The following is a 22366-nucleotide window of genomic DNA, read 5'->3' on the forward strand; positions in this document are numbered from 1 at the left end:
ACTATCTTAAGAGTCAAAAGAGCCTTGGCTGTAACTGGGGGGGGGGGCAAAGCAACACAAATCTGACATTAAGACCAGCCATGAAACCACTAGAAATGCTCAGTGTTTTCATTATTATTTCAGATTAGGCCATTTCTATTTTACAAGGCTTCCCTTGCTCTGGAACTTTTCTGGGCTGGTTCACACATTAAATTTTCAGGATTTGCTAGGGTTGCCATATTTCAAAAAGTAAAATTCCTGACACCCACGAAGTTTTGGGGGGAAACCTCCCCCCAAAATAGTGATTTTTCCAGTGCACTGCCATACACCCGGGTTTCTCCTGACATCTAGTCGGTTTGGCCAAATTCCCCCGGACACCATTTTTACACCCGAAAACCAGGACATGCCAGGAATTTTCCTGATGTATGGCAAGCCTAGGGTTTGCTGCCACAGAACATGTAAATCAACTTGATTTTTCCACATGCTTATTTACTTAACTACATATGGAATGTGTGGAGAAACTTTTGTGTTAACTGAAAGACATAGGAAGCTATCTTACACTGAACCAACCATTGGTCCATGTGATTTAGTATTGTCTACACTGACTGGCAGAACCTCTCCAGGGTTTCAGGCAGGGAACATTCCCAGCCCTCCCTGGAGGTGCTGCGGGACATTCTACGTGCAAGTCAGATGCTCTGCCACTTAGCTGTGGCTCTTCCCCATAGCCACAACCACTTCCATGATCAAAGATGACCTGTTTTGAGCCTCATCATTGACATGCCTGTGAGTTCTCAATGCATGCAAGAAGCTCACACTATTTATTTGTTTTCATACAGTTATATTCTGCCTTTCTAGCGGTTACGTTGTGGGTTATGGATAGAATAAGGGCTCAAATCATACCGCCCAACTTTTTCAGACCCCAAACCAGGATGCATGTTATTATGCGTATCAGTGTGGTTGCTCGAGAGCGAACAGGCAAGATCCCCACTGGTCTTTTCAAAGGCTTTATTATTGGTGCAAAAACATTTACAGTGCAGAACTCCTCAATTCCATGTCTTGCTCAGTCACTAGCAGAATCTGAGAGTGGGCGGTCCTTAAACTTTCCCCAGCAGAGTAGTCTCTTGACCCCCATCCGATGCCTCCCCTCTCTGCACGAAAACCTACTGCGCAGGGAGGGCTTGGGTAAAGGGGGACCTCCCTCCCCCCCGCTTTGCTCATGCACGGTGTCTTGGCTCTTTCTTGCATCCTCCGAGCCCTGCACCTCTTCCCCACTGGAGGCGGGGCTTCCCTCTTCCGCTGAGGCAGTGCTGCTTCCCACGATCCTTGGAGGCTCCATGTAATCCAGCTGCCCTTCCACCTCCCGCCTCTGAGCTGATGGCAGTTCCCTGACACGTGTCTTCTGGGCAAGTTCAGTGAGCCTTGCTTTGCTCTCACCATGAAAAAAGTGCTTTTCTCAGGTTGAGATCTCAGGCTCCCCCCAACGCTTTCTTTGGAGCAAGAGCGTAGTGTTAGATTGTGGCATCCAAAATGGCTGCCATGATCTCGCAAGAAAAAAACAAGAAGTCCCATTTTCTTCCAGGGCACTTGGCATGTCTACAAAATAGGTATGATGCTGACAATCTGTGATAACATTCACAATTTATTTTCACTTGGGGGGCTCCTAAAGTTTCAGGGTGGGTGGGTAACAAGCGCCTGTATCAATATTTGCATATTATTAAGTCACATTCAGAGAGACCCAATTAAATTAATGGACTCAAGTATTAAGCCCATTTATTTCACTGGGTTTACTCTGAATATAACTTACTCAGGTGCCTATATTTTTTGTGAGACGGGGTTAACAATGTGGGGGTTTGCATTAGGTCAAGGAAAATGGCAAAAATTTAAGGTCCCCGTGGTGACAGTCACAACCCTCCTAAGCCATGCCTATTTCAGTCCTCAGTGACACTTGTTTGTGCGATGGCCATACCATAAAGTGTGCCTGTGTATCAGTTCACATTCATTTAGCTGATGTGCTTTGCGATCAGGCAGTTTGATTTGAATATGGAAGTGGTGCTGATGAAAATGAGTATTACACTACCAGCCCACTGTACCGCACTGCAGATAACAATATCTGCAATTATTTTTATGATGTGCTAAATCCGGATGCGAGTTCCTGGGGCACTCTGATGATTTATCACCTCTGGTTTCAACCTGGGCTTTCCAATACAAGTCACCCAAAGGAAGTACTTCCCTAACACCACCCAAAAAATTAAAAATGGCCAGGTGAATCAGCCCTTGACAAATGTTGCACATGATTCAGAAACTGAAGACAGATGTGTCAAAGTAGAATGCTGCATAGGCTTAAAGGAGGAAATTTAGCCTAATGGAAAGGCAATGAAAAAGAAGCCAAATTCAACAACACAGCCCTGACTTATAGAAGCTTTGGTCATGCAGCAAACATAAGCTTGTAGTCAGTTCAAAAATCGGGTCACTCAGGAAGGCAGTGTCAAGCGGTGGGGGATTCATTTTAAAACTAAAAATATCCTGTTAACAATACCAAGAGAATTGGTGCTACGACACAACTGTGAATCAAGCTTTTACAACAGGAAACACTAACCCCCTGGAAAACATTCTGCTAACGCATCAAGGAAATCAAGCCAACCTATGGGGAATTGAACATTGTATAACCTACTCCTCACTCTCTCTCAATATTAATAAATTATAAGCCCATATGCTCAGTGCACTGCTCCCAGATGGTGGAAGTGCTAAGCTTCATAATGAAAAGCGGGACTAGTAGAGAAAGTCTGATACGAAAAACAACCGGAAGGGAAGGTGAGGGCAAACACTGATTTTATGAAGTAGCCCCATTAAAGGGTGATCATTGCAATCTCAAAGGCTTGTAAGTGCAATTTTTTTATAGCCCACCACTTCTAACAATTCAGCCACAATGTCTAACCAGGGACAATTAAATCTAATTTTATTGTATCTACAGCAGTGCATGATAGAGATGTATCTTGGATTCTGAAATCCAAAAGCAACAGACCAAACCTGGTAGAAAGCTGGCATAGCTAAAAGATTCGCTTTTACCCAGTTAATTAAAATGTATTTATTTTAATTGATTAATGTTGGAATAAGGTGATAGTCAAAGAACGGTTCATGAATAGGATTACCTGTATATAACTAAACATTCCTATAATCAGGAGGTATAAAGAACTTGTTCACAAAGCTGCCAACAGAACTGATTTAGTCAAAGAGTATTTAAAAATACTTTTGAACATCTACATTACTAACTAGTGGCACCAAGTCAGCTTTTCAGTTCATAATATACAAATCTACTTAGTTCTTCTAACTGGAAAACAGACTTGTCCATCCATGGACTTCTTCTGCAGTCACGGTTTCCATGGTGCCAACCCTCAAATTAGTTGCTTTCATCTACAGCAATCCTCTCATAAGACAGGCAATTTTTTATTTTTAAAAAAGATAAAAGTATGGTAGAAACCTGGACATGCCATTGACGGATGCCTTACTGTAGATGAAACACAGCCAAGACAAGCACATGTTTTCCAGAGAGTCCTCCACATAGCTAAGCTGCGGCTGTCCTTTACACTGTGTAGACCCCGTGATGGCTGACAACGCTAGATGATAAATGTGGAACCTTAAAGCTCTTCTAGAGACTCTTCCATTGACCCTGTCAGGGAGAATGATTTCATATTTTTTAAGTACTGAAGGGGGAAAAGAGGCAAAAGGTAATTTAACTGACTTTGATGGTGCTGTTTATGGAGATGATCCCTTTCCTCAGCCTGCCTGTTCATGCAGAGCCTAATGAGGTGATGTCTCTGCTTAGCAGCTGCTTGTCTCCAATCCAAGTTTGAACTACTGTTTGCCTCCCCCCCCCACCTTGCCCCCATTATTAAAGTACTGAGGAAAAGGAACTTTAAATTAGTACAAAATTAACACATGGGCTTCAGACCCTGAGAAGTTTGTCATTCCTGTCTTGGTTGATTATCATTTTGAAGCATAACTTTTCTTTACCCAGAAGACAAAAACTGGACTAGGAACACCTACACCTATCTGAGCAATATTTCCAAGCCCCAATGAAAGTTAACTTGCCAAGGAACTGGGACGTGCGTTTTAGGCGCTGGTCTTGTCTAGACTAGATTATCGTAATTCTCTGACAAATGACATTTCTTCCAGCTGCTTAAACAGCCTTTACTAAAGAGCTGTCTCCTGATGTTTTTCTGTGCTCTAGACTCGCTTCAAAACAAAATTTATTACAAGCATTTTTGCGCTTGTGAAATGCTGCAATTTGAAAGAAACCGATTTTGTAATTCTTTTTTGGATGTATTCCTCACCTTTCTATTATTGTTCCAAAAGAGGTTTTGAGCAGTTTGATGCCATCCAGATTCTTGACTACTAAAACCAGTGCTTTTTTTCTTTAAAAAAAGGTTTTGGGGTAATCTCATTTTCCTTTTCATATTGAAATACTGCTTCTGAATGAGGTAAAACTTAGATTCACAAAATGTTTAGGGGTATGCGTCCCCCTGCGTCCCCCTAGAGTTACCCTGTGTTCCCTGTATTATATTTTAATACAGACTGTTAATGGGTAAGAATACACTTCAAAATGTTGTGGTAGGTCCCTTTTGCAGCAAATGCAATGACTAAAAACAAATAATAATTCACTTTAAAAAGAATCACAGAAATTGTTATCTGCTGACATTGGTGAGAATGGGAAGATGGAGGATGAAATAGGACTATTTCAAAATACTGACTTCTCCAATTTGATAATATTTTTAAACGTGTGTGATACCTGTGATGCATTTTAGGCAGAGCAATACTACTGTTTTCCCTGCCTAACCAGTGTATTAATCTTCTCGTAATGAAAAGCTCCAAGATGTGCTTTTTGGAAAAATTATGAATACTTACTTGGCAGTGTTTTAGAGGAAAATTTTAGACAGACTTCAGAGCATAAAGCAACAGACTTGTCACTTGGAGATTAAGCAGTGATGTCATTGAAATAACTTCAGAGGAAAAAATTGTTAAGTAGGGTGATGGGTAAAATATTAGTTTGCTTGTGCAATAATTGGTAGCTGGTGTTCCTGGCTACTGAATATCATTCAATTGTCTATCATGATTGCAACACACTTTTCTAAAATCACATCTTTTTAATTGGCTGGAGGATGAAGTTTGTGTGTGATACATGCGTTGCATATTCCATCTTACCTGTATTTCATCGTTAAAAAAATAAAATAGAGGGGCTATAAGCAGCCAAGAAACACTTACAACTACTGTCATCTTTGAACACTTGAGAGTGCATTTGAAATGTAATGGTTTAAAGATAATTCTACCCCTTTCCCCTTTCCATCTTGAAAATTTAATTTCCAAAAGAAATGTGGTCCAATGTGAAGCGTATTCAGCAGTATTTGGGTTTTCTCCCTAATAACCAAAGCTGCCTTTAACAAATGCACAATTTCTAGTCAGTCTTTCCCATGACTGTGTAAACACTTTAAAAAAGAGAGATAGTAAAAATTAGATTTGGCCGAGGTTGGGTATCATACATAGGCAATGAAATTGTTTTTTGTTTTGTTTCTTCAAATGTAAACTTTTCATCTTCCCCCTAATCCCCATTAACTTGGCTCAGTAAACTCTGCAAGAAATATCCACTTCAACGGGTTTTGGACTGGCCAAGTACTGTAATGATCTGACACACACATCCTGTGATTTTAGGGACTGTATTAATGTATTAATGATAAAATCAGTGCAAGGGGAAATAGTCTGCTTGCTTAATGCTCTACGTGCGTATACTCTGAATTACAAATACCAATCCTAGTCCCTTTCAGTTTCTATATATCATATACAATGAATGCATCAATCACGAAAAGAACCAGCAAGTTATCAATCATGTGCTTGCACTTGTAATAAAGCAGGCAACCCTATATAAAGAAATAAGAAATGTTCTATTTTTCCTGGTTCTGTTAGAGATATATTATATATTATCACATTTGTCAAGCTTGGTTTTTTTCCAGATAGGGACAAGGAACTTAAGTGGTATTTAAAACAGCATACAATGTGCTCAAGACTGCTAGGAAGATAATTAGCAAAGTCAGTCCTAACAGCTATGATCTCCTGTTTAAGGTGGAAAATAGTCTGAATTCAGGATCACTGTATGTCTGAAATAAAAATGTTTAAACTGCAAAGTTATACAACTCTGCTGATTGTTTATCAGTGCAACTTTTAGACGTCTCTTCATTACAATCATAGAGCGATTTCCAACATAATAACAGACATCATGACAAAAACTTTTTTAAAAAATCCCACCAAATTATTGACCACTTATAAAATCAACACACATAACAGTAGTTCAACAATGCTATAAAACGTTGGGCAGTCTACCTTTCAGGCCTCAAATCTGTGAGCTGGAGAGATACAGGGACATTGCATTTACCTTCCTACATAGAACACCTGAGGGATACACCAGTGATTGCTGCAGGTGCTGAGGGAGAGTTTGAGGTGTTCCCATTTGGAACACTAAATATTGTGCTTGCCTCCTTGCCAAGAATTTGCCCTCTTCTAAGTTACAGACCACCCTTCTTCACTGCATGCAGTTTCCAAACATCTGCAGCTTGAGTAAAACACCTAATGGTACTCTGTGCAGTATGGATTCCAGCACATGTATGTTTACAAACCAAACCAAATTCTGGGTGCAGGTGGCCAGAAAACACACACACACAATATAGACTCTCAGAATGGGATGAAATATGCAAGAATCTAAGCAATTAAGAGAGAGAAAACGGGACAGGACAGTTTCCTTCAAGGAGCTGGCCTTGAGTGCAAACACATTTCTCTGGCATTTGTGCAAACAGGCAAGAAAATATCCTTGTTACGTTATCAGTTGTCAGGAAAATCCCTTAATGAGGTCTTAGTTTTCCTCCCGGGCCTTCTCCCTTAGTTCTTGCTTTCCTCCCCCTCTCTGCTTGTGGCCTCCACACCCCCACCTACATTGTGAATGGAAGAAAAGTGTCGTCTAGGACGGACTATTATGCAGATTCATGAATTTATAATACGCGCACACACACATACACACACAAAGAGAGAGCCATCAAAATACACTTCCTCTTACTTTTTTTCCACCCGATTGTTCAGAAAGTGAGAGTGCTAAGATACAAGAGCAAGGGAGATAAATATGGCCCACAAAAAAAAAAAAAGTTTTCCCACAGTCTTTAGCCTCTTCGGGATGCTAATCCTATTGAGGATATTTATGCCGGCAAAACAATGAAGGGAATCCCAAACACAACCCCAATAGGGCCAGTGCTCCTGCTGGCTGTCCCCCTGGCACAGCAAAGGCACTTTCCAGAGACCAGCTGCCTGTTGCCATGGTAACCTCTTTGCGAAGGGCAGCCCTTGGCACCACACTTAAAATACTTTAGACTCACCACATGCTTAGCCAAAGAAAGGCTGAGAGTTTCCATTTATCTCCTTGGCATCCTGATTAAGCTAAAGACAAACTACATCATTTGAGTTTCAATCAAACGCTCCAGCACAGGATGAAGCCTTCCAAGGCTGTATTGACTCAGGAGAGTGATGTCTCTGCTGAATCCGCCGGGACTCCTTTATTGCAGATTAATCCTTCACAAGAGGGAAATCAAGATATTTTCTGCTCTGGGTTTTAATAAACACGTCTGACAGATACGGAGAATTAAACAGGGTAACCACAAAAAGAGTAAACTGAGGGCTCCGATTTCAGCGATAAGCAATAAAAAGAGTATCAGATAAACTTGTAGCTGCGGAATCCTTATGGATATTGTTCTAATGTGATTTTGAACTATGTATACACTAGCATAGTTTGTTTGCCCTTTACAGTGGTACCTCGGGTTACATATGCTTCAGGTTACAGACTCCGCTAACCCAGAAATAGTACCTCGGGTTAAGAACTTTGCTTCAGGATGAGAACAGAAATCGTGCGGCAGCAGCGGGAGGCCCCATTAGCTAAAGTGGTACCTAAGGTTAAGAACAGTTTCAGGTTAAGAACAGACCTCGGGAACGAATTAAGTTCTTAACCCGAGGTACCACTGTATTTTAAATTTCTTTGCAGGAAAATCTCCCAATCTTATACCCATTTTAACACTTTTAGTCACATGCATACTGAATGGGTGGGGTGAGCAGGCATGACCCCCCTCTGGTTCATGGCTCCTCACCCCTCACAGGTGTTAAGTGTACAGTGTGTAGAGATCTGTCTTCTGATCAATGGTGGGGATGGGCATGATCCTGCTGTCTCTCCCACACTGAGTATAATTGTGTTCAAAGGCATGAAAAGGGCTTATATGTAGAGACAAATGAATATGTCAGTTTTTGTTTCCCTTGGTGTTTATTTTTCCAACCATCAAGTTCAGTTTGTCACATTTCCTCATCAGTTTTTATTTTTTTAAAATAAAACATTGTGACAACGTGGCAGCATTTTACCGAATATTTCTTTGCAAGTAATTTCCCCTGATGCGATGCATTTTTGTCTATGCATTTTTATGTATACGTTCCCCTAATACACACATTTGCACACATTTTGGGGCTGGAGAACTTCATTGCAAAATTAAGGCATGTGCACATTTCAAAGGATACCTGTGTTTCAGTCTATGTATTGTTGGAAAATGCAAATCAGGTCAATTTGCATTGAAACGTGAACCAAACTGAACTTCTCCGTTTTCTAGCTGCATGTGGGTTGAAACGCTTCAGCAGAACCACACATTATTTTGTCAACTTATGGAATATAAATACGCCAGTTTTCATCTTCCATAGTTAAATGTGACAGCAACACTGAAAGTCTTGCCAGGTGGTAATGGAAGAAACACTTTACTACTACATTCATGTTAACCATTAACCCATCCACGCATAGTGGATAAGGACATCTTTGCTGCAGGGAACTGGGCTCGCTCCCCAGTTTTGAGATTTGGAGTCATCCCCCCCCCCCCGAAATAAAGTTAGCGGGCATTAGGTCTCTCTCAAAAAGAAACCTGCTTGAAGAGAAGAGCAAGTAAAAGAGAAGATTGGCAAAAAAGGGGGGGGGGAGAAAGAGAGAGAGAAGCCATTTTGGATCAGACCAAATAAAAGTTCATCTAGTTCAATATCCTTCCCCGCCCGCCCCCCCATGTGTTTGTGTGCAGGAGAGAAACAGGGAGGGAGAGAGAGAAATCAAGGCTATAACTTCTGACTTCAAAATTTGTGGTGCACAGCCACTGCAATTTATTCTCCTTTCCCCTTTTCTGTCTTTCTTCCCCCAGGTTATAGAATTTCAATCTCAAACCACAGCCTAATTTTGGTATAAAGCCATCAGTGGGTCCCATGTTTTCTTAAGAGACTTGGGAATTTATTGGATAGCCTTCTTGTTGGACCGTGTGTCGAACGAGGCTTGGTTATTTTGGCATGAGGGATATGCTGCAAACATTTAACATCTTGCTTGCTCTTACTCTTTGGCTTGGCAGAAATAGGTGCACCGTTGCCCTGGGGCCTAATCTCTCATTTGTATCCAGTCCAACGGAGCTGCTGAGTTTTCTCCTACTACTGTAGATGCTGCTGCTGAAGTCACAAGAGATAAAGAGGTGTGGGGGAATTGAGGGTGAAGCCGGATGCGATGCTAATTGAATCTTTGCATTTAAAATGCAGGTCTTCAAAAAATTTCAGATAACACCTGCTGGGAAGAGGGTCTGATCATTATTGGGGTTGCATAACTCATAAATATAGCAGCGTAGGAAAAGCAACAAAATTTAGCAAGCTGAGCTTCCTAAAGGTCAATAGGAAATGGGCTGAGAAACATTTGCACAGGTCCATAGGATAGATGGTTCTAAACATTCATAGATGTAGAGGTTGATGGTACTGTGGAAATCTGTATAGAGTTCTATAGATAGAGGAGACCCAATAAAACCAATTCATTGGGTCTACTCTGAGTATAATTTACATAGATATCACCCCCATTGCTTTTTAATGTTAACTCTTGAACAGAGAGTATCAGGATAATTTGACAGTTTGATTTATGTATCCCCATTTAATTTTAATACGTTTATGGTTTGTGTGTTCTGGCTAAGGAATTTCTTCACCTTCCTTGAATTCACTTATGGTCCATTGGTCCGCAAATCCTAGTGATAAACTGCTTGCTCTTCCTCCAAGGTTGCCATTAGGCGGGAGCAAAATGTTTCTCAAAATACGAATTTCTCTCTCCTTCAAACAAGGGGAACATCTTGATAACAGCCAAATGCACACTACATGTGCACTCCGTTTGTAAAAAGTAAACACAACAATGGAATCATTTGGTTTTAATTTGCTGGCTGGCCTAGAGAGCTTCCCCAAGAGGGGATATGGAAAGCAGCCCATAAATTATCAACAAAGTCTGCACGATTTTAGCTGCATCCCTGCATATGAAGAGCTGCTCATCTGTAATCTCTAACCGTGTCGCCCATAAAAAAGATAACATAAACTTTGGCAGCCTTGCGCACTGCCTCAGAGGGGAGGCTCAAAAAGTAGGCATACTGGATTTGACCTGCATAAACTCAGAGCTGTAGCCCATGAGGAGAGCCCAGATGGAGCAAACAAAAGGCCCATCCCATCCACAGTGGCCAACCAGATGCCTATAGCAAGCCCACTACTTAACAACTTACTTACATTACCCATTTCTACTGTAGTGCTCAGACTTCTTTTTTTGCTCCAAGGCCTGCTTTGTTCCTGGTTGTCCCTGAAGTATGGATGAGGTCTCCCTCTCTCTCTCTCTCTCTCTCCTACCCCAATCCCAAAGATTATTGCTTTCTCTGAGTCTAAAAGTCAGTTGGTTCTGCTGGAACGATATTGTTGTAAGGCTGGAAGTTTGGACAGGAGAGGATTAATGGATTTCATGAGTAGACTACTTTCCTTTCAGAAAAGAGGAACATGTCTCAGAAGTCAGAAAGCTGACGGGACTTAATTCGCTCAACAGCTCATGGCTTTCAGCTTCCCTTGCTATTATTATGAATAATATTTTTAAGAGTGGATTTCATGTACCCCTGTTCTCAATGGAACATCTTCCTTACTTTTATGAAGCTCGCACACACACACAAGTTACTTAAAAGCCCACAAAGAAAATATTTCAATGTCCAAAATAAACATCAGAATGAAACACCTTCCCACTTGGTATTTTAGCCACAGACAATGCAAAAGAATACAGGAAAGCAAGCATCTCTGAAATATGTCACTTCTAAGCTACTCAAGGGTCAAAATAAGTGTCTCATTATAGTGGCAATTTAGGATTTAGGATTCAGGACCTCTCATATCCTAAACATTGCACAGTATTTTACACAATTATTTATAAGTAGTGAGAAACATTACTAATGATGGGGATCTGCTTTGGTATGGAATACCTATGCTGATCGTTACATCTGAATTCCCACACTGATCTAATTAAAAACAAATGTGTGTGTGTGTGTGTGCACGCGTGCGTGCAACTATTATGCATAGAACCATCATGAGTAAAGTCAAAGATAAAACTTTTAACACAGATATGGGTAGGTTTTTGAAACAAAAATGTTTTCAGCAGGCATCTGAAATATATAGTGAGGGCACCTGCCTAATGTCAATAGACATGGAGATATACAATATGAAGATGCCCAACAAATCTCTCATTATTTAAATTAAGTGCCCCTTTTAAAGCCAAAATCTTCACAAAACCAGATGGGCAATGCACCCCCCTCTTCATCAATAAGCACAAGCCTTCTGTGGTGTCTTAACATTGATCTGCATCATCCATCCATCTTCCATACACCCTCCTCTGGCTGCAGCAGCTGTGACATAGTATCTGGGTGCCAATCTTTTAAAAGCTGTGCAGTTCTCTTGGTTGTGGGTTTAGAGTCATTTGCATCCAATCCAACACTGCTGCCTTCTGCAGTCTGCTATTATTATTTTTCTAGCTCACACTTAAAAAAATATATAAAATGCTAGCAACATTCCAGAAGTTTCCCTTTTAAACTAAGAGGACTGCAACACATTTCAAAGTATACAGATAGCTCATGTGGAAATAAATGACTGAGAATATGGTCTACATAACTAAACACTTATTTAATACGACCAGCACTTCTTTCTTCTCATCCACCCTCGAAGCAACTTGGTCGTGATTCCTGCTACTAGTAAAAGGCTCCTTGTTATGATGGGAAATAGGTATTGGTGAGGGGCCTGTACTCCCCAAATGGGCTAGATGGTGCGGTGTGTTACCAAAGGATGATAAATCAATTCAGTGTTGTGCCTCCCAGTATTAAGTGTAGAAGCAGGCTGTGTTCTCATCAAAATGTTATCCCAAAGAGTGGGATCTTGATCAGGACTCACCTGATTCCTCCTCCTTCTCTGCTGAACCTAACACAGCCACCGCTAATATTTAGCATTAACAATGTATGGATTTCTAACATGGTACTCATATGCAATCCATGAGAGACAAGCTACTAAGAACACATGAACCCTCTCAGTGGACCAGGCCAAAGGCCTTTCTAGTCCAGCATCCTGTTCTCACAGTAGTTAGCCAGATGCCTATGGGAAGGTCACAAACAAGGCAGTGCTCTCCACACTCATGATTCCCAACAACTGATATTAAGAGGCACTGTGGTCTGAGCCTCTTGGGCTTGCTGATCAGAAGGTTGGTGGTTTGAATCCCCATGACAGGCTGAGCTCCTGTTGCTCTGTCCCAGCTCTTGCCAATCTAGCAGTTCGAAAGCACGCCAGTGCAAGTAGATAAATAGGTACCACTGTGGCAGGAAGGTAAACGGCATTTCCGTGCACTCTGGCTTATGTCACGGTGTTCCGTTGAGCCAGAAGCGGTTTAGTCTTGCTGGCCACATGACCCAGAAAGCTGTCTGTGGACAAATGCCGGCTCCCTCGGCCTGAAAACGAGATGAGTGCCGCAACCCCATAGTCGCCTTTGACTGGACTTAACCGTCCAGGGGTCCTTTACCTTTGACCTATTAAGAGACACACTGCTTCCAACAGTAGAGGGAGAACACAGTCATTGTGGCTAGCAGCCACTGACAGTCCTATCCTCCATGAATTTGTCTAATCTTCTTTCAAAGCCATCCAAGATGGTGGCCATCACAACCTCTTGTGAGAACAAATTCCATAGAGGACGATTCACGAGCAGGTCCCAAGGTGGTTGCAATTATTTACAGTTTAGTATTAAAAACGGTCAAAACGAATCACAGGAACAGAGTGGGTCCTAAAAACACACATCTCTCGTGTCAGGGTAAAGAGGCGCATTGTCGGAATTCGCTGAAAGCTGCACGGTGAAGGTGTCAGAAAAAGCTCTGTGGGGAGGGAAATCCACAATTCAGGGGCTTCCACAGAGAATGACATCTCTGGTGGGCAAACATAAGCAGCAGAACTTATAAACCCTGATGCTATGTGAAAAAAGTACTTTCTTTAATCTGTCCTGAATTTTCCACCATTCTGCTTCATTGGACGCCCCAAGTTTTGTATTATTAAAGAGAAAGAAAAACTTCTATCCTCTTTCTCTACACCACACATAATTTTATATACCTCTATAAACTGCAGCATTGTAATATCATACCCAGGCCATGTCATCCCCACAGGTACTCATTAAAAAAAAAGAGGGGGGAGGGAATAAGTTTCAACAGCTTTCAAGAATAGAGACAAGCTTGCATCTTATCAGCTTGTATCTTCTTTCCTTTAATAAGCTCATATTATAGACATATAATCTACAGCCTTTAAGGTAAAACTAGCCAGTTTTGAGGTAGAAGTGGTTTTTCACACGTCACAAGGTAGGTGTTGATGCTGTTGGGATTCATTCTGCCCGCCATAAATGGAAGTTGAAAGGAGATTGGTAAGCAAGGCCATTATTAATACCAGAGGGCTGGCAATGAGGCAGCCTCAGTAGCTTCTTCTCGGAGGTGTGAGGATTGGATTAAGGGCATCCTGTCATTTCTGCTTCATTAGATATATTGCTTGTTTGTCGGCAGTTTCCATGGTTGGTTAAGCAGCGGGAACCCAGGAAAGAAATATGAGGGATTACTGGGGGGGGGGGGGGAATTGTTGGAGGCAACCAGATATTCTTTGTCCATGTGCATTGGTGGTGGTGGGGAGAGAAAAGGGCAATTGCCCCCACAGATGAACCATAACCCCCCGATTCTCAGTTTTCATTCGGAATTTTTTCTTCTTCTAGCATTTGTACAGCTTGAGATACAAGACCATATGTATGGCAATTATCTTCTCACTTCTTAAAAATGAGACATCTAGCATGCTTCCACCTTTCAGTATTTTACTTCCCTCCCCCTGAAAAATTCCTGCAGATGCCCATGCTTTCTGCATGACAAATACACCACCTCAATTCTAATTTGTTTCAATAATCTGATCTGCCAGATGTAACATAGATTTGTGCTGTGGGGTTGGGGGAAGACGATGAAAACTAAGCGTATGTATTGGGCTCTGAAAAGCAAACAGGTCTAGCGCCCAATATGACAGAACCGATCAGCAACTTCTAAGCTCCGTGGACCAGATCATCTGGCCACTCTAGAGAAATGCAGGTGAAAAAAAAAATCTTAGGAGGCTTGGAGAAAGCAAGAGAGACAGAGCACTACAGTAGAATGGTTCATCAGAAATAGCCATTCTGGGGTATATAGAAAGTGGGCAACCATTCAGTGGAAATAAGCAATAGATTCAACTCATGGCAATAGGCGATTTCCGGGGTGGCTGAGAGAAATATAGGTTGTTTGACAAACCAAAACATCTGAGAGGGAGGTGGGCAACATGGCAAGATCATGTTCAGCACATTCAGAACTGTGACTATAGGAGAAAGTGATCTAGAAATGGCTGGACTGGTCTTGAGGAGCAATTGGCCTAGGAGTTGCTGTTCTTGGAGAAGAAAACCAGCTCTCATCCCAGCTGAAAGGGCAAGGAAACACCAGATACACTCTAGACAGCACCACAACTGGAACAGGAAGTGCAAAGTAGAGATCATATGAAAACAGAATGTTCTTCAACATACTGGAGTAATTAATATTTTTAGGTATTCTGGTTAGGGAGAAGGAATCCAGATTATAAGGGCTGGTATATTAGTCAGAACTGAAGGATACCTAAACATTTTTTTAAAGAAAGTAATAATCAGAATCCTCTCCCCCCAAAAAGTGAATATAATTATTTGAAAGCCTTCATGAGAACAATACCTTCTCCTCTTTCCCTCCCCGCTCCCCACAGCACACCTCTAAAATTTGCTCTGTTAGGTTGGGGGACTCTTCAGAACAGAGTTTGAAAGGTGCACAGGTGGAGAGAAGAGAAACCAGAAGTCCCATTGGGCAAGCAGATTTCCATTGCACGGGCAAGCTCACACCATTGGAGGTTGCTCAGTCTATTGTTAGCATGGCTCACACCATCATTTAAATTCCAGCTGCTCCCAAGTATTCCAGATCTGAAAGTATATTCCTTGTTTCAGAGTCCTTCCATTGATTTCCCCCCACCCCCTAAAATGCACTCTAATATACTGCATAATCTTCCTAGATTATTTGCTTGTTAGGTGTTACTCCATCAATAGACAAGAGTTAGGTTACATTGCATCTGGATAATCAGCTTTAATGAATGTGTGATGTTTAATTCAGAAACGCTGGCGGAAAGGACCACGAACACATAACGTACTACTTAATATTTCCATTTCTCAACTTTCCCAAATCCTTGACACAATAATAATTATTGCTCGCGTACCTAACAAATTACTGCCTAGCTGGCATTTCTCATCTTCCGGTGCCAGTGAAGGGAAACAATGAGACCTACTTAACATAAGAAGTGCCTGCTAGATCAGGCCAGAGGTCTACCTAGTCCAGCATGCTGCTCCCACAGTGGCCACCTAGACGCCCTTGGGAAGCCCACAACTAGGACCAACATTACTCAACCCTCCTGTGGTTCCCAGCAATTAGTATCAAGTACCAGGATGCAAGGCTTATATCTGATGTCTTCTCCATGTGCATGCCTATAGCACTTTCATTGTAAACTGCTAAGAGATTTGTATATTAAGGAGTTATATACAGTAACCTGAAACTGTTCTTAACCTGAAGCACCACTTTAGCTAATGGGGCCTCCTGCTGCTGCCACGCCGCCAGAGCACAATTTCTGTTCTCATCCTGAAGCAAAGTTCTTAACCTGAAGCACTATTTCTGGGTTAGCAGGGTCTGTAACCTGAAGCGTATGTAACCCGAGGTACCACTGTATATATATTTAATAGTAACATTTGATCTTCATTTCATTTCTCATTGTAAAGGCACAAGGTAGCTCTACATTGTTTCCTAAAAAATTGGTAATAGAAGCCTCCACCCTCAGGGGTATTTATTCTAGAATTAGAACAATTTTATTCCATGATACGGTCCTTTTGCTTGCTTCCCCTGCCTCAAATGAGAAAAAAGCTAAGGAGCAATCATTTTAAAGTGATTATTCCTGGTTCGCTAATGGTCACTTAAGCATCAACTCACACTAAAAAGGTATTAAAGATCCATTACTCACACACAGGACACACATGGTTTCAAGCTGGAGTGGGGCTCTGATCTTACCCCTGAGGGATAGCTCAGTCAGTATAGCATGAGACTCTTAATTTCAGGGTTGCGGGGTCAAGCCCCACATTAGCTGAAAGAATCCTGCATTGCAGGGGGCTGGACTAGATGACCCTCATGGTCCCTCCCAGTTCTGTGATTCAAGCAAGCCTCAAGGCCCAAGGCCCTTCCTTTCAACAGCTACGTGTTGAGCATTGTTTTCAGTAAAGGCACTCCTGCTCGTAGCCACTCGCTTGTGCATATACCACAGGGGTTTCATGCAGCCAGGAACTCTGCCTCATTGGGCGTCATGATCACATGAAGCCCCTATAATATACAAGCAGCTATTTGTACATAGGGTGTTCCCTTGCAGAAACCTGTGCTCAACATGCAGACATTGAGAGGTTGTGTTGTGTTATGTTATGTTTTATTTATAGACTGTTTTGGGGGCAACCCACCCCCCAAAACCCAGTATCAGATTAATACAGAAGACTGCTACAGTAAAAGCACAACCAATCCAAACAATATAAAATAGTAAAATCACAAAAATGCCCACTAGGCACCCTGGGTGTGTGTTTGTGAGCTGCATTCACGCTTTTACCACAGGTGTAGCTCTCTACCAGTCTATCACTTGGAAGATAAACTAACTCACCTCTCTCCCCAACTGCTCCAAACCGATCAACAACCAAAGGGAGCGTCCTTTTTCTTGTCATACCCCAAATGGGCTCTCTCTCTCTCTCTCTTCAAGGCTGCCCCACTGCTACCAACAACCCACCGACAGCAGCCTCCAAACAGGCCTCAGTCACCCTTAATAACTGGCTACAGCTGTGGCAGATTTCTTGCTCTTCACCATCAGCTGGTGAAAGCTGCTGGCTCCCTCACCAGATGGAGCATTAAAGGTTTGGGGAGGCTAAGACTGGTATCTACCCCAGCCAGGAACACAACTTTAGGTTTCAAGCTGCCCTCCTCCAGCTTGAAACCATGGGTACTCTGCATGCAAGACAAATCCTATGGAGTGTCTCTGAAGCCATTGGCACAGCCATTCTCATAGTTCAACAAGCCACTTTTAAAACTGAACAGTCACTTGCCTGTGGCCAGTGAGGACCGCTGCAAAGAAAGCTGCATTCACCTATATGCCATTTCTTTGGATCACAACCTTAAGAGTCACAGAAGTGAACCAATAAGCTGAAGACACTAAAACAGCTTACTCAGCGCTGTCTTTGTGACTCTTTATTGCATCCATTGTAGCATACAAAAGGCATATTTCATATAAAGTACTTTTTAAAAACACGACAATTACTTTCAACTCCCGTGGCTTAATATAGTGTAGCGATTGAGCTTCTGCATCAGGATTTGGGATGAAAGCATTCAAAGAGAAGCAGGGGAAAAGGCAGAATTGGAACAGTAAGGACATTGTTGAAATGACAAAAAGCTTATTACCAACGAACTGTATGCGACTTGCAAGCTTTAACATGCCCCCTGGTGGCACACCCACATATCCTGTTATTTTATTTTATTTTGTCTGATGGAGAAGCACAGTTTATGTAAACGCACCAGGACCGATCATTTTAGGTTTCAGCGCTTTACAAAGTGTTCCGATTGACTTGATTACTACAATAGCATTCCCTTGCAGTTATTGTAGCGTATAGGCATTCAGGGACACTCTGCCTTCAATTAAGTCTGAAGACCACATTTGTGGCTTCCTTACACAGAGGAGGTAGATGGTGTATAAAAATAATTCAAGGAATAGGGTAATCTCTCTCCCACACCCAAAGGATAAGAAGACATCATAAAAACAGAAAGTGTGAAGAATGAGGTATTAAAATCCTCTTTCCAATTAGGAAACAAAATAGTCATAATTTCTTCTTCCGTTCCAATATGTAAATATGCCTCTTTAGAGACAATCTTAATATACCTTTCTTCTAATTTTAGAAAAAAAAATACTTGATTTCTACTGACAGTACATTCCTGCTCAGAAGCAAGCACTATTGAGTTCAGTGGGACTTACTCCTCAGTAAATGGGCCTAAGACTACAGCTGCATTTATTTCTGTATGTAGACTCTGAAGTTACTTCAAGTACTTGGTTCTGACTCCATCTCTCTGCATTTCCTTTGTTTTTCTTTGCCTTTGTGCATTCAAAAACATCACCCTTCTTGCTGTGTATTATCTGATCTTAGATTGTGAGCTTCAGGGCAGGAAAACAAGTTTTAAATTTTATTGGATGATTGCCACACCATTGTAGGCACTTTAAAAATAAAATATGAGAGGATGATAGCAATTATGTAAGGCACTTAATTTAGGGACGAATCTTTTGCCTTAAAACAGGCTCCTGTGCCATAGATGAAGCCCAGAAAACCGAGGTGTATGGAGAACAAAACAAACTCTTTTTTAAAATGTACTGATTCATCAAACATCTTCTTTCTTGAAGACAGCTATTGTCCTAAGGGACAGAAATACATAATTAAAGGAGATTATAGCTATTAAGAGTCCTCATACATTCAGAGGAAATGAGGCAAAAATGAAAAATATCAGGAAGACAATTACGCATAGGTTGTATCATAAATCCTTCAACTAAAGGAAGTCATCATGTAGGCTTAATGAATGCTGTCCATTTCTGCTTCCATTTTAAATAAATCAGGTATTGTTTACATTAATCCAAAAAACAAACAGCTTGCAATGTCAACGTAAACGAAATCCACAGCACAATGCAAGGTGAAAAAACTTAAGAAAGCTTGCACTTCCTATATGATGAAAGACCTATCTCCATAAACTACCCTACATGGGCAGAAAATATACATGCTAGGAAGAATGGCAGAGGGCAACCATGTGACGCTGGCAATAACAGATAAAGTGGACTGAGACGACTGCAACAGAGACGTCTGGCTTCATAATTAAGCTTAGACCTCCATATTTTGGGTCAGAGGGGGCATTTGTTTCATATACTTCTTATTTTGAATGTCTGAAGCATTGTGCTCTGTAGTCCAGATTTCTTTGTGATGATCCGCTTACAAATCAGTGTAGGAACCATTCAAATATCCTGCTGAAAAAGCAACTGCATTAAAAAAAACGCCTATAAGAACTTCTTTAAAAGTTAATTTATCCATCTTCAAGATCCACAATGCCCTATGGCTAAATGGGTAGGAATGCTTTGGGGGCAGCTTTTGTGAAAGATTGAAGGGTGGTCCGACATTTAACTCAAAGGTCATGAATACGAAACGGAATTGAGTTTACCCTGAAACCAGACATATGCTACTCAAACAGCTGCCAAACAAGTGTCATTAATGTGTCTACTCCAGAGCTTTCCAAACTTCTCATGCTGGTGACATACTTTTTAGACATGCATCATTTTGCGACACAGTAATTCAGTTTTACTAGCAAACGGAGGTTGAACCCTTTTCTAGCCCCAGTAGGAGCATGGGGAGTGTTCACATGACACACCTACATACTGCGGCTGACACGTGTTGTGACACACAGTTTGGAAAGCTTTGGTCTACTCAGTTACGCTGGGGTTTAGTGTTTTATAAACCCTATATAGCCAATCAAATGGTAGAGGATGCAAATTGATGTATTTATAGATACCTAGTGGCTAGAAAGTTGGACAAGGACCAGGAAGACCAGAGTTGAAACCCTGACTCAAATATAAAGCTCACTAGATGACTTTGTGCCCAACTAAATTAGAGTACAGTGGTACCTCGGGTTAAGTACTTAATTCGTTCTGGAGGTCCATTCTTAACCTGAAACTGTTCTTAACCTGAAGCACCACTTTAGCTAATGGGGCCCCCTGCTGCTGCCACGCCACAGGAGAACAATTTCTGTTCTCATCCTGAAGCAAAATTCTTAACCCGAGGTACTATTTCTGGGTTAGCGGAGTCTGTAACCTGAAGCGTATGTAACCTGACGTGTATGTAACCAGAGGTAGCACTGTAGACCCACCGAAATTAATAGATCTAAATTAGACACACCCATTTATTCCAATGGGTTTACCCTGAGTATAACCTAGTTGAATTCAACTCAGTATGCTTTGTTAAAATCTATAAATAGGCAATTCTACCCTGTCAGTTTTTTGATCATGCTCATTAGGCAAAAGTTTAAATATGGAAGTTATAAAGGGGCGGGGGGGGGGGGACATGAAGAGATTACCCATCACATGTACCTTACCACAGTCTTTGAATGTTGTGGGTTGGTTAACACAGTTCTTGGGGTCTGAAGTTTTGACACCTGGAGGGCACGACATTGGCTACCCCCACGCATGCAAGCAATTTTCTGGGAGGAGGAGGTTGATTCCAGTTCCTTCCTCCTTTCTTCAACTGATCTTCACTTTTATTACTCCCAAAGTGGTAACCCCAACAACCTGTTTAGCAAAGCTGATACTCATTGCAACAAACAGGAATGGCATCTCTGAGTCTGCAAGTCATACCGAGTATTGTTTAATCAGCAACGTACCGGTAAGTAAATTTCAGATGCACTGCTGTATTCTTATAGCCTGTTCTATCAGACACGGACACAGAAATTGATAAAAGGATTTCTATGCAAATTAGGTTCCCAATCCAATTAAAAGCACATGTTCACATTTACAGCTGTGTACTTTACAATTTTAATAAAACAAAGAACCTAAGTATGAGTGAGAGCAACAGTGCCAGATATACAACTATAATGGCAGTAGTAGGGACACTTCTGTGTTTTGAAGATAAAAAAAGCATTTTTAATGAGATTTTATATATATATAGAAATGGTATTCTAGAATTTTGCAATGAACACAAATAGGCATTACAAATACAAAAAAGTGGGATGTACATCAAGGTACAACATCAACCTGCTGTTTTATTTAAAGTAATCTCTTTGGTAATTTGACCACAAACCTAACCTTGGCTTCAATTCCAATATTTTCCAGAGTAACAATTAAATTACAAAAACCAAACCTCCATATTTCTTGGTATTTAAAGACTACTACACATTCTTTAAAGCAAAAATTAAAAATTGCAGTGACTCTCTAAAGCTACAGTGCATAGTTACATTAGATGGCTTTGTATGTCATATAGTACAGATTATATAAAGTCCACAAGCCAGAATAAACTGGGTTTTGCTATTGGATTCACTGGGACAGAAACAGGCTTAATTCCAAGCACCATAGTTTAACTGTGTTCTGGAACAGAGTAGCATGCAACTGCACATTTTTAGCCTCCCATTTGTGGAACTTACACACATTTCACCATAGCTTTGATACATGTCAGCACCCAAGTGACTTCAAATATTCTCCCTAAGAGGAAACTACAAAGACCTACAGGAAAAATTGTGTTCAGACCATTTATGTACTTCACACCATGCACACTTTTCAGAATGCAAGGAAGGGATCATGATAGCAAAATAAAACAAAGGGCCTTTATATTTTGCCAGACCCTTGGCAGAAAGGTGAAAAAAATGGTATTTTCTTTTAAGATAAGCCAGTGTATTCATTCATATAAAGTGCCTCCATTTTCAATAGGCATATAAACACAAGGGCATAAAATAGGCAGTTGTGCAATAAGATACAGTGCTGGAGAACACCTCAAGAACTGACACCTCAGCTTCTGAAGAGCAACATTCGCTCTGCACACGCCTGCCCCACTAGAGTTGCATATTGTCGAACACTTTCTTCATCGCTTGGCCCCTTCCTCCTCCTCTTGTACACACTGTAACGCATGGCTGTTCTCTTATGCAGAATCCGAACCTGACCCAATTCCTTCACATTCCCTTCATCAACTGTAAGAAAAGAAATATGGGTGTATTAACGCAGCGGCCAGATGAACAGGAAGCATTTGTTGACAAATGAAGTAGTATTGAAATGCACAAGACCTTATATTTAGATACTGATATGGTGATACAAGACAACAGCGTTGTTTTTAGAAAGC

The 22366-nt window shown here is 41.3% G+C and overlaps 1 protein-coding gene across 5 annotated transcripts in view; it reads right to left on the reverse strand.

Moving 5' to 3' along the window:
- Positions 1-21157: 21157 nt before the first annotated feature.
- Positions 21158-22366, reverse strand: part of ATE1 (arginyltransferase 1) — a 69698-nt gene continuing 68489 nt past the window's right edge. For all 5 annotated transcript variants that reach the window (XM_083616976.1, XM_083616975.1, XM_083616973.1 and 2 more), the window contains one exon: positions 21158-22217. In XM_083616976.1, coding sequence (XP_083473102.1) covers positions 22039-22217 — 179 coding nt within the window. In that variant the 3' untranslated portion in view covers positions 21158-22038. The remainder of the gene's footprint in view (positions 22218-22366) is intronic.

The sequence above is a fragment of the Podarcis filfolensis genome, assembly GCF_964270895.1.
Source record: "Podarcis filfolensis genome assembly, chromosome: 5".
Lineage (NCBI taxonomy): Eukaryota > Metazoa > Chordata > Lepidosauria > Squamata > Lacertidae > Podarcis > Podarcis filfolensis.